This window comes from Marmota monax, unplaced genomic scaffold (assembly GCF_021218885.2).
Source record: "Marmota monax isolate L192 unplaced genomic scaffold, Marmota_monax_Labrador192_F-V1.1 WCK01_AAM20220418_F8-fsc00090, whole genome shotgun sequence".
Lineage (NCBI taxonomy): Eukaryota > Metazoa > Chordata > Mammalia > Rodentia > Sciuridae > Marmota > Marmota monax.
In genome coordinates this window covers 532171-545425 of record NW_026695219.1, presented here as the reverse complement: position 1 = coordinate 545425, position 13255 = coordinate 532171, and the positions used below count along the sequence as shown (strand labels likewise).

The following is a 13255-nucleotide window of genomic DNA, read 5'->3' as shown; positions in this document are numbered from 1 at the left end:
CCTCTCTGCAGACAGTGGTGTGCAGGAAATGCACGGATGGTGGAAGGAAGAATGGTGACAGTGATGTTGTTCCTTGTCTCAGGGGAGGTGCTAACGGTTTCAGTGTCCCTGGCACACACTGTAGAGGAGTAGGTCAGTGGGTTAACCTCATTTTACAGATGGAGAAACTGAAGCAGCAGAGAAGTAATGAAAGTTACCGAGATAATTAGAACCTTGCAGTTCAGAGACTCTGCTGCGACTCTCAAACTGCTGCTTTGTTCACCCGTAGGCATCCTGCCCTGGCCTGTGCAGATAGACTCCAGGTGAAGGTTGCCCACTGCATCTGTGAAAGCCGGCAGGAGCAGCACTCAGAAGCACAGTGAATATACGTCCTTAGTTCAGGAATGATCAGTGCAGCCTGATACGGTGTGGCCGCAGCAGGCAGGAAAAGGTCCCCTCCACCCATGAGGGGTCATGGTCAATCTTACTGATGCTAATGCTGAGGCAGAGAAGGGAAGACTTGGATAAGCTTGCTTTACTAGCTCTGTCTCTACTTTTGTTCTGTGTCTATATGCCTCATGAATGGCATTTTCCTTCTCATTTTTAGATATTCATATTCATATAAATAGGAAGATACTTTAGCCAACCACAACATGCTACTGACATAAGCTGGACTGTGAAGCTGAGGTCACCTAGCTTCCCCCATCCTGCCACCCTATCAGTGGACAGTAGTCTGAGTGCTTATGGATCTGAATGAAGCCCTTTATGGTTACAGAGATAAGGGATGTACTGGCAAGACGGTTAAAGGGGTGGATCCAAGGATAGGTGTTCATGTTGACAAAAGACAGAAAGCATGTGCATGAAGGAAGGCATTTCTGCATTAAATGTAATAATATGTGAGCAAAGAGCAGCTGGTGGAGACAGAAAAGAAAAATCCAGAAAGGGGATAGGGGAGAAGTTCATAGATCTGAAATGTGCATTAGGATGTAACTATGTTTGGAAGCAAATGAAGAAAGAGATGATGGATGAGGTCAAGAGCAATGAGCAATTCTGACTCCAGACAAGCCACTAGCGTTATAGCTCTCAGTGAGAAATCCATCTCTCTCTATAAGAACGAGTAGTCTCTAGAATCACCTTCTTGCATCCCTACCTCCTTCACCCTGGGTTTTCCAGAAGTGAACAGCTTAGCGGACTCTGTTGTAAATAGGGTTAACAGGGTTTCGGGAACCAAGAAACCAAGGGTTTCTGGTGTTCATATACACAGATTGAAAGGTCAGGTTAGAAGCAGATACATGCAAAATCCCTGCAGATTAAACAGAATTTGCTTTGGGGGCATAGATGACAATAGAAGGCTTGATATTTATCTGCATCTATGTTGCTGAAAGAAGAGTGACAACAGATCAGTTCAGAGAGATGAAGTTAGGGACACCAGTATCCTGAAGAGAGTTCTCGGGGCCTTGAATCCTGCTCCCAGATTGCTCAGACATAATGAGCTCTGCATTGAGATGCATCTATCCTAACAGAAGATTGCTCAAAGCCACTGAATGGCTGAACAAGCTGACTGCCTAGAAGTGTATAGGCAAGATGAAATGCAGAAATCTGAGTGTTTCAGGAAGTGCATACAGAAGAAGCACATGGTGAGTCACAAGCCATACCTTATTAGGATCAACTCATTCTGGGTTTTTCTCTTATTTTGTTTCATTCTATAAGAAACTGCATTGATTTCTGTGGAGGCGTCAGAAGGAACATCAGAGAAGCAGTACCGTCCTTAGGGGCAGTGGTCAGGGCATAAGCTCCCACCAGGATTTCAACACACCACCCAGGAATGCAAGCCCTGCTCAGCTGTGGCCCAAACCGCAATCTGGGAACCTTTCAGATTCCTGAATAACTCAAGCTCAGTCATTAAGGTCCCAACAGATGAACTTGGGCATAATGTTACAAAGCGGCTAAACCAAAAACATTGAAACATGGAGGAGGCTAAAGGAAAGAATCAGTCTCTCATCCGTTGAAAACCCTGTACTTCTCCCACACCCCCAAACCTCATCTCCTGTCATCGAATGACACAGTTCCAACAGAAAACTCTACCAGCACCCACGAGGCGACAAGGCGACACTTCTAAAGCAAAATTCTAGGTTTAATTTTTTTGGGAAAAAAAAAAAACAAAAGGAGAGCTCTCCTATACGACACACCATTTAAATAAATGCAGAAAGTAGTTTCCGAAGACATAAATTAATCAATACATGGGGAGGCCAGGAGACACACAAAGGCTCAGTTGTCTGAGCCTTGTGCAACTCCTGAAGGACCGGCTCCTAAGAAGACTCAGGGGTCTTACCAGTAGGCCAGGGAGGGGTGCTCCTTCAGAGCTTGGGTGGGAAGGGCTGGCAGCTTCTTCAGGTCACTCCTCACAACCTCATTGCTGAAAGAGAGAAGGCCAATAAACACACTCAACCTCCATGAAAATAACTGCACTATTTGATAGGGCTGAGCCTGCCGCCATGTCTGGGAGCCCCACGGGTGCTCCCTTTTTAATGGAAGAGGTGGCAGGAAGGGAGCTTTCTTTATATTTATTTTCTTACATAGATGGAAAAGAAAGCAAGACACTGAGCTGAGTGGCTACCTCTTCCAGCACAGGACCGGGACAGAACCAGGACAGAGCACTCAGGGGGCCCAGTTGCCTTTTCAAACCTTGTCCTCATAGAGAGCAGACTGAGGTTCCTTGACCAGTCCCTGGCATGAATCCAGGGAAGGGACCCCGGGGTGCCACCAGGGTGGATCCCAGGATAAACTTTCCAGGTATCATCACAGTTTCCCTGGGAGCACTGCTGGCCTAACACAATTCTGGTTTTATTTGTGTTTTGTTTTGCTTAGATTGACCACACATGGAAACTGTTTGTAGAAATATAACAAATAAATAAACTTGGCTTTTGACAATGCCCAGAAACTACTTAGGAAGTGTGAACTGGATTGCCCGTGCTATTGGGAGGTTTCACACATCTTATTCTCAAACCAGAATGTCTTTTTCCCAGACTCAATTATGCTGAGGTGTGGAAGACACTTTAAACTCCCCTAATTCAACCAGCCTTCTTCAGATGCCTAACTCCTCTACAGACACTCAGCAGATCTGCATTCCCTTTGAGTTGGGCTTTCTGGGATGACCACACCCACTTTACCCCTAGACCCATTCACAGCATCCAACTTGGGGATGGTTCTGGTATTGAAAGAGTGTTTTCACCAGCCAAGAAGCTGGAGTGCCAGGGCTTATCTCATGAAGTTCTATGGATCCCATGATCCACAATTCTGATCTGTGCTGTTAGCAGTTTCTGTGTCATTCATACAAAGCAAGGCAAAAATTGTCCACTAAGATACTAGGTAGTAGCATCCAAAAAGCAAGGAGATAAGAGATGGATAAGTGAATATGAAAAAGGAAGAAACACCCTAGGCACAGGTGGGGAGAGCCTGGGGCATTTAGATAGCAAACAGCCCGACACCCACGCTGCTAACTGGAGGAAACAAGGGAGTAATGTTTATAAATCCTGGCTTTGAACAACCAATCAGAACGAAAAGCTCCACCTGTGATTGTTTGAATCAATATATCCACATACTTGGACTGTTACAATCTGAGTAGCAAAGCAAGAATTTTCACTTAATAGTCAATAATGTAAACGTATTCACGAAGCCCACACCATTACACGGAGAGTACTGCAAGGGAACCCGAAGGATGAGCCAGAGTTCTTATCTAAAAGATAAGAACAATTTAGCTTGGGAGGCAAGAGGTGTACATAAAAGATAACTGGATAGATCTTTTAGTGGAAATGCCGGCTTTGGGGAAACGTGCATGAAGAAAAGAACAGGAACATCATTTTTCCCTTCGGTGGAGCACATCTAAGTCACAGAAGCCGTCTAACTTGAATTGAAGAGATCGACTGGACTGAGTGGCATGTAAGGGACAATATCGATCCCTGAAAAGGCAGGTTGGCCTGGAATTCTGAGGACCTCCAACACCAAGCCAAGAGGACTCAGGTTGCTTCAGTAGATAATGGAATGATCACTGAAGGTTTTCCAGGAGGTTAGCTCCTGGTATTTAGGAAAACTCGATCCTCCAGTATGGGCTGGAATTTTTACCTGCACACTAGTACAGCAGAGTTTAAAAAAACATTCACAGCAACAGATTTCTAGATTTTTCTCTCCCCATTTTACTGTAAGTTCCCTGAGCACAGGGATTTGATTCATTGGTTCATTAGTGTCTAAGAGGTGCCTCAAACCCTTAGCAGGTAACTTTTATTGGATGAAATTGTGAGAAAAGTAATTAGTTGCTCCTTTATTGAGCTGGAACTTGAGTTTGGGTCTATCTATCACATTTGGGGAAGGAAGGGACTAAAGGAGGAAGGGATCATTTTACCCTCCAAACACTCATTTGTTGGCAAACAAGTTTCTGTGATGACAGCCACAGGCTTGACTTCCTTGCTGAAACTTGCAGTGGATCTTCTAGTTCTCCTCCAGGGCAAGGTTACACAGAAAATATAACAAGAAATCACCAGGGTGTGAAGCCCATCCAAATCCATTACATTCTGGAAGGGATCCATGGCTTCTAATCCTTCCCAAAGGACAAGAATGTAGAAATGTTCTGTTTGCCTTTCTGCTGTTTATAAACATTTCTAGTGACTTAGAGGTGTCCAGCCCCGTCCATCCAGCCAGACTCTGCGCTGGGAAATCAGAAAGCTGTCCTGATGGGAAAGGGGGTCACTCCACCCTCAGAGACTTGTGCTGTTACAGCCTAACAAATGTGCTAGAAGTTCCTCTCAATGACTTTCACTCTGATGTTTCCCCGGCAGAGTTCCATGCCCTTGGTAATGCTAACTTACAACACACCTTAAAAGTTCATTGTGGTCATATTCTATTTTTAGAAGAAACCATAAAAGTTTCTTAGAGTCTGTTGCTAAACTAAGAATAAAATAAAATTTCATTCTTTTTATTCTTAATATTAATCAGATTTTATTCAAAACTTTTAAGTAGTTATCAATGTTGCCAGCATAAAAGTGGTTATGTCAATGCCATGCTAGTTTTTCTTGGGAGGGGGAAGCTGACATGATCTGCTTGTCTTCTACTGCCTAAAACACGGGAATTTTGAAAGATGTTCTGAGGGATAAAACAAAAACTTCTAGCAATACATCAAATAGAAAATTTCCCAAATCAACAAAACAACAATGACAAATTTAACCTAGACACCATAAAATCAAAGGTGGTCAAAATTAAACTTGAGAAAATGATTAGCAAAAACCATTATGTTTTTTCCTTTAAAAAATTAGGAAATAATGTTTCCAGGAAACTTCTTATAGATCAAATGAGATACCTGTAACTTGTAGGAGAAACCTGGGGCCCAAATATGCTGGGGAAACCAGTTGTTTTGATCTACATTGCTACAAAAACAATAGAGCACTAAATCCAGAAAGTCTTTGCTAGTGTAACATAAGAGTGGAGCCTGAAACTCAGAAATGCTGCCATTATGCCAGCCCCAGATCAACTCTTCATGTTTTATGAGTGTATCATAAAGGAAAAGTCTTCCAGGGAAAAGCAGTTTCAAAACAAAATAAGAGTATGGCAAGACTTCATCCCTTACCCACAATTCCCAAACCCCAAATACTCCAAGAAATGCACTTTTCTTATCCCATTTTGTGGCAAAAGGCAAATCCAACTTTTTTACCCAAGGAAAAATTTGACCTATATCTCTCATCTGTGAGGTGAACATCCATCCATGCATTGATGTAGGAGTGGTGATGAGTTTTGATTCCAGGTGCTGCCCCAGCCTCTGCCCCAGGTGTCAGGAACAGAGGGTATCAGCACCAAATCACAGGTCTCAAACCCAAGAAATTCTGGATTCAGAAACACTAATATCCTAAAGTTTCAGATACACTGTGGATCTTATTCCTATCCATTACATAAGGAACCTAGAAAACTCCAAGACAGATTAATAAGTTATAGATTTTTGTTTTCTGCTGATCTTTAAAAGGCATGCAGAAAACAATCTCTTCTTTTGCTTCCTCCTTCCTGCCTTTTATTTGTGAACCAAGGAAAAGTTGGAAGTAACAATGAATAAAGTGGCAAATTGTCATGCACTTCCCCCAGGTGTGCAGGGGAGACTCAGTGCGCTGATGGCTCCACCGATGCTGCAGGAGTCTTCCATGTGGAACTGTGCCCACTGTCTATGAAACTTCTGTTACTGCCTTTGACATCTGCAGATCAAGGGAAGCACCCGGGGACCCGGAAAGATTTTCCCAGCATGGGATTCTGGAGTCTGGGCATGTGTCAAGGATAAATAGGTCACACTAACTGACCAATCCTGTGGAGGGGCGATGTTACAAATACTTTTATGAATTACATGCCTTTCCTTCTGATGCTAACTGTTCAATTATATAGTAAGGATTTCTTTTTTTAACTAATGAGTCTGGTTTTCCTAGGTTGAAAGAAAAAAGTTTTGTGAAATTTCTAATTCAGTTGTAAATGTGTCAAATTCAATCCAAGTTAAAAAATGTTTCTAAAGTTCACAATTTCAAATAATTTTACTTGAACCGCTGAGAAGAAAAACTCACTGATTTTCTTCACTCTCACCCTTTAGCTTGAGAATCTCAACTCTGAAAACTGTCACAGTGCCAGAACCATGAACCTTTTTACTATTCAGAGTTCACTCAAAATATGATAGTGAGATTAAATAAATGCTTAACAAAAGAGATAAGCTGTCATAATACGATATTTCCTTTTTACTTTATATCTTAACAATTCCCATAAGATTTGAAGAATATCATTCTGCAAAAAGCCATATCCAAATACTATTTTATGCTTTGAAAATGTGAATTACACACTTAAAAGCGCAGTCAAATGGACTTTTGTGCACAAAACAAAGCTCTCTGTAACAATTCATAACTTTTCCACTTGAACATTTTGCTTTAAATTTTCATAGATTCTGTTCCTTTCAAAAGCTCTTGCTGGCACGAAAGATTCCAGCTGCTTCTCAATTACTCATGGTCCTCAAGGTCATTTTTAAATCATGGGAAAGCTCTACACATCCCTCTTTCTTCTTCTTAAAAATAAATTGATATTTGATAATTATATTAATTTCGATTCTTCCCACAAAAAGCCTTCTTTGGGCTGAAAGGTATGTTTCAAGTTGGAAAGATGATGTTTTTTGTTGGAAGTTTCCAATAGGAGAATGGTATGACAGATACTGTCAGGTTCTGTAAGTTGTATTCCAAATGTTAACTATTCCCAACAAAACTGTCTAAGTATTTTTTCACTAATTATCTAAAAGCCTCACCAAATTTACTTCTATTACCATATGATCAATGACAGCTGTTTTCTCCCTAGTGGCAATTAAACAATTGTAGGAAAATATACCCCAAATGATCAAAAGGTCTGATATTGATGTAAAACTGAGTTTGTTTAATTAGACTTGTATTAGTCAAACTATTTATGTAAATGCACAGTAATGACATTAGTAAGCCAGGAATTGTTATTTACAGACTGTTGCTTTAATCAACTCTTTTTAAAAAATATTTATTTTTTAGTTTCGAGTGCACACAATATCTTTATTTTACATTTATGTGGTGCTAAAGATCAAACTCAGTGCCTCAAGCATGCTAGGCAAGCACTTTACCTCTGAGTCACAACCCCAGCCCCTTTAACCAACTCTTTATATTGTCAGCTGGACAAGAAAATAACTGTCACCTTTAAAGATAGCAATCTATACAAAGATTTGCAAAGTACTAAAAAAAAGTTTTTAAGAAGAAAATTAGCTCATTATCTTTTTCTCCTGTTGATCTAAAATTCTTGCTTTGAACTATGATTTGCATCCTCTGGCCTGACCAAAAAGTTTTATGAACCGGGAATTTTCATAGACTAGTAAACCAGCTTTAGTTTACATTAATTCACTTATTCACAAATGCATTTCAAAATAGGGCAGACAAGGGAAGGGAGGGGGTATGTGGGTGGAATGAGATGGTCATCATTATCTTAAGTACATGTATGAAGACACAAATGATGTGAATATACTTTGTGTACAACCAGAGATATGAAAAATTGTACTCTGTGTGTGTAATATGAATTATAATGCATTCTACTGTCATATATAACAAATCAGAATAAATTTTTTAAAAAAGACAAGATTAAAAGAGAAAATCAAGAGGGAACTTTGGGGGGGGGGTCACAAAAGTTTCTTTCTCTTCATGCTAGTGACCACACAGTCCCGCAGTTTATACAGGATAAAATATTAAAATATCTTTTCACTTTTTGTCTCTAATTGCTCTCCCAGGGACCTATAAACATGTGGTCTCTGGAAATAAATGGGAATTTTTCAGCACAAATAAATACTCCAACTCCTCTTCTAAAATGAGGTGAAAATCAATTTCCCTTGTTAGTGAAGAATTGCTTTTTGTTTCTATTGATTGAGTGAGAAGCATTGCTCTATTTCTGAAAGTGGGAATGTTTTTCTTTTTTTAAATAAAAAACTTGCAGATTCATCTCTCAGAGACACAAGAAGATTTCATACTGACCCCTGAACTCTAATAAGCTGGTACTCTCAGCAGACCCATATTTAACTTTGTATGGATGTCATATAAACTGAAACCCAAATATCCAATCGAAACCACACTTCCCCTTAGGTCGCTGTGCTTGGAAGCAGAGCCTGTGACTGCTGGGCTTCTCTCTGAAGCATGTGATAGGCTCCGCCCAACAGGACTCCACCAGGGACGCTGAACACAGTCCAAGGATCTTTATGTGGAATTTCCTTATGTCAGTCTTTTTCAGGTGTTGTTGGCTGATGGGTCCTAGTAAATCTCATGCTGGGAGATTCCTGTTTTAGTGATTAGCATCAATACATCCGGTCCTCTAAAACAAAGATATTTCCAGGTCCCAGTAGACAGCCCAAAGCTATGGAGTTCACTGATCTGGTTTCAATAAATCTTGTTAAGAAAAAATTCTACATAGCAGATGGTTTTTACTAGTCCCTATTTATGTATAGCTGATTCTTTATATCAAGGGGAGTGTGATTTCGGCATTTATGATTTTTGGTGTTCAGCATAAAACAGTTTAAAAAATGTTTCAATTTTAAAAAATTGTTTAAAAATTATTTTTTTAAATGTATATCACATTTCTAGAAATAGCAGAAGGACTGACCGATGGTGACAAGTGAGGTGATTCTCAAGATTAGGATAAGGAGGGTTTTCCTTGTAGTGGGGGAAAAATCAAGTTCTTATATCTAATACCTTACTGAGCACAGTGCAGCAATGAATCTTCTATTCAGTTAAATTAGAACATAACTAGAAAATTTGAATGTCTTGTCAGTTGATTAAATGGGGCTCTTGGTACTAAAAAATATTATTTTTCTAAAATAACCCAAGGGTCTAAAAAGAAGTTTTAGAATTAAAATGTCAGTGTGAGGCACTCAAACACTGCAGCATTTGTGACAAAGCTGTATAATCACAGGTAATGTCTGTTGGTCTAATAGCGTTCAAGGGTGACTATTAAATGAGAGCCTTTGTTTTTAGACTGTGTTGGCTCTTCTCCACCTGATATTTGTTCCTAGAACTGCCTTGATTAAAGACTCAGACGCTATTCACATGTTTTCACATAGACCTGCCAACTCTACTGATTTCCTGAACACTGACAGACATGAGAATTTAAAAATTTTTTTAAAAATGTACACACACCAGGAAATGAAACAAGATTACCCATGCTGTGTTGTGGAAAATAATAGAAGTGAGAAAACATTATTTTTAGATAAGACCATTTCCTAACCCTTTAATGATGGCGTACACATCTGCCCACTGTATGTCCGAATACACATGGATGGCATGGATCTCTTCCTCTCATAGGCGATACCACTTATCTATCCCTCAGTCATTGTCTTTCATCAATGCTAAACCTGACATTTCACTGTCAGGTTCAGTGAGACCAGGAAGTCAGTATGTCCACTAACTGGAAGGACGAGAGTTACGTAAGATCTGCTGAACAAAGCAAGAAGACAAAAAAAGAAAGACAGGAGCCTGCAAGTTTCCTAAGAAAGCAGCTATGGTTCTGGGTTGTCCTTCTTCAGCTCTTTTTCCACTGAAGTGTATCAGCACTTTTGACTTCTCTCATTTGTCTCTTTTTTTCCTCTGGTACTTTAGGGAATTTGTTCCCATAATTTGTAGATTTTTAATAGTCATTTAAGCTGAATGCTATCTGTATTCAGTCACTGAAATGGAAGTGTAAAAATAATAGCATCCTGGGCAAAATAGTCTTTTAGGAAGTTTTAGATTCAAGACCCCCTCAGGCTCTGAAAGGTTAATTTGCTTTTTGTGTGTGACCATTAATCCAAAAGGTTATTTGTTCATCTATCTAAGACTATCCTAGAATTAGGACCTGAGCCCTGTGTGTTTGTATATACAAAAGCCCTCCTCAAGATTCCATCTTTCTGGCAGACATCTTTTACAGGGTACGTTTCCAAGTCACAGCCACTGTTCTATACAATTAAGGTTTAGAGTCTAATGACTAACAGCAATTCTCACTTTGTACAAAACTAACTTATGAAATGGGACATCTAAATTGCCTAATGTTCAGCCACCAAACCAAACATGGTCAGCTTCAATGTTCTGGGGATCGTCCCAGCAGTTGACGGGAAGAGGCGCACACAAGGAATTCAAAGTGACTTCTCTTATTTCAGACCCCTCAGGCACACTATTTTCTCTGGACTTCTGAAGAGAGTCTTATTCACTGTGGGCCTGCTCCAGAAGACTGTGTGTATCAGGGACCCCAATGTAACAGATCACCTCCACCTTCTGTGGGGTGGGTTTTATGTGATGAGATAAACTGACCTTTAGATAAGGTGTCCGACCTTCCCCTCCCCTGACAGCTATTTTTCTCCTCAGACAGCTGCAGCTACAAACAAACCCCTAGACAGCACTCTGACAAATGAGGCTCAACCAGGATTCTCCTTTTCTCTGAATTCAGCCAACTAGCTGGCATTCCTCAGCTCATTAGGGGGCCATGAAAGACTGCACAGGCCAGGCCTGCACTTCCTCCTCCCTGGCAACCCCTGTGGCCACGTTCCCAGGATCCCTGGGGCCAGAGGAGGCTGTTCCCAGTTCACATTCCATCCTGTCAGGGTACTCTCAGAAATAAATAATATTTACAGCAGAGTGCAGAGCAGGCAAACCAAAAAGTACTCTCAGAGTAAGTAGACTGGACACTGGAATCCACTGGATTTGTGTTTTTCAAACCATTACTCACAGGACTCCAGAAATCTTTGTAAGTAGATATGAACTTACACTTATCAAAACCCCAAATTCCAATGCCAAATTAAGGTCAGAAGAGAGTAACAAAGAAATGTTATAAACTAGTTACTATGACCCACAATGGTTCATTCAACAAATTCAGTAGATGGGGACTGGCCACCTATCATGTTCAAGGTCCCCAGCTAAGGTTCTTTACAATCATTATTCATTAAAAATATGACTACTTTTTTTTTCTACCAAGGACTTGGGAAATCTAAATAAAGGGGGCCTTGAGGTCTTCTTAAGCAAATATTCAAATGGAGTTGAAGGAGTTCCTTCATTTTAGACTGGGGTCAGCAAACTATAGCCCACTGTCCAAATCCAGCCCTCCACTTGTTTCCATTTTTAAAAGAGGAGGAAGAGGAGCAACATTTGTCTTTGAGCAGTCAATTCTGTTAGGGTGGACAGCTACCACCCTCTGCTGTGGGAAGGCTTTGGTAAGGATCAGGAGAGATTGTGGGGCGATTTCAGCCAAGTTGGTCAATGGGTGGAGCTTATGGAATGAATGACAAGGTTCAGGTTTGTTTACTACAGGGTTACTGAAGCCATTCCCAGGTTCCCAAGTAGTTATGTCTGTTTACTTTTTCTACAATGCAGTATCTTGACATGGAAGGACAGTTGAAGTGGAATATTTATGCTGTCTATGAAAGACATCTCCCTATGGGACAGCATTTTGTCCCTGGAGGATTAGGGACTAAATTGAGAGAAAAAAAAGACATCCACATACTTGTTAGGGCTGTCATGTTACCTGCAACCATATTAACACCTGGGTAGTAATTCCAGGCTTCACAGAGACACTGGAACAACCCATCAAACCCCAGAATAATGACCATGGGTGACACTGGACTCTGAACTTGACATAACCTGAGGACTTCTCACTTAGGATGGACTCAGCCCAGGACTATCTTTCCTCTTTCTGATCTATCTGCTTCAATTGACAAGCTGAAAATTGGATCACACCGCTAACATAAAATATTAATAAACAAACTGTCCTCCTACAGAGGACCGGCAGGATAGTTTCTTTTAATACAAAGGCAAATACATTTTTTAAAAATATACTTTTTAGTTGTTGATGGACCTTTATTTTACTTATTTATTTATATGCGGTGCTGAGAATCGAACCCAGTGTCTCACACATGCTGCAAGTGCTCTACCACTGAGCCACAACCCCAGCCCTTAAATACATTTTTAAAAATTTTTTAGTTGTAGATGGACACAATATCTTTTTTTTTAATCTAGTTTTTTAATGTGGTGCTGGCGATCGAACTCAGTGCCTCACGCATGCTAGGCAAGTGCTCTACCACTGAGCCACAATCCCAGCCCTTGAATACATTTTTTTAAGCCAAAAAAAAGTTTGTAAACTCACCTAGAAAAATCCCCCTTTGCCTCCTGTGGAAGAAAAAAATGCAACATCAGTGAGACACAAAAATTCAGCCACAGACTTTAAAATACATTGTTATCATCCAATTTGCTATAGGAATACCATGAGGCAGGAAAAAGTTCCTTTGCTCCCTGAATATGAGACACCAGGCCAAACTGTAGAAGGTAAAATATAAAGAACATGACTCATAATGACAAAAGGCAAGTTTCCAAAGCTTGGTCCTGGTCTCACTTGTTCAGGTTTAAAGTTTCTGAACTTCGCATCTGTCTGGATAGAACTCCTTCTTATGTCACTTTTTGTTCCATTTGGTGTTGTGGACTATTTCTCCATCACACAAAGACTTAGAGGCAGGAGCCATGGAAACTTAACAGTGTCCTAGAAATATCTGTTGATGGAATAACTTCATGATATCAATTTCAACTCACCTTGTCATCATTATAGCTAATACTCTCAAAGCCATCTCTCTCTTTCTCTCTTTTTACAGAAGCTAAAGATTTTTCTGTCTTTCCAGGGGATGAGGTGAGTCTTTGGCAATTAATTCTAGCTATTCTCTTGGCTTTCTCCACGGATGAAGAGTGTTACCAAACTTCAA

The 13255-nt window shown here is 40.4% G+C and overlaps 1 protein-coding gene across 7 annotated transcripts in view; it reads right to left on the bottom strand.

Moving 5' to 3' along the window:
- Frmd4a (FERM domain containing 4A) overlaps positions 1 to 13255 on the bottom strand; it is a 581879-nt gene that overhangs the window by 85433 nt on the left and 483191 nt on the right. For all 7 annotated transcript variants that reach the window (XM_058575149.1, XM_058575147.1, XM_058575148.1 and 4 more), the window contains 2 exons: positions 12649 to 12671; positions 2312 to 2395 (listed from right to left, as the gene is read on the bottom strand). In XM_058575149.1, the coding sequence (XP_058431132.1) occupies positions 2312 to 2395; positions 12649 to 12671 (107 nt within the window). The remainder of the gene's footprint in view (positions 1 to 2311; positions 2396 to 12648; positions 12672 to 13255) is intronic.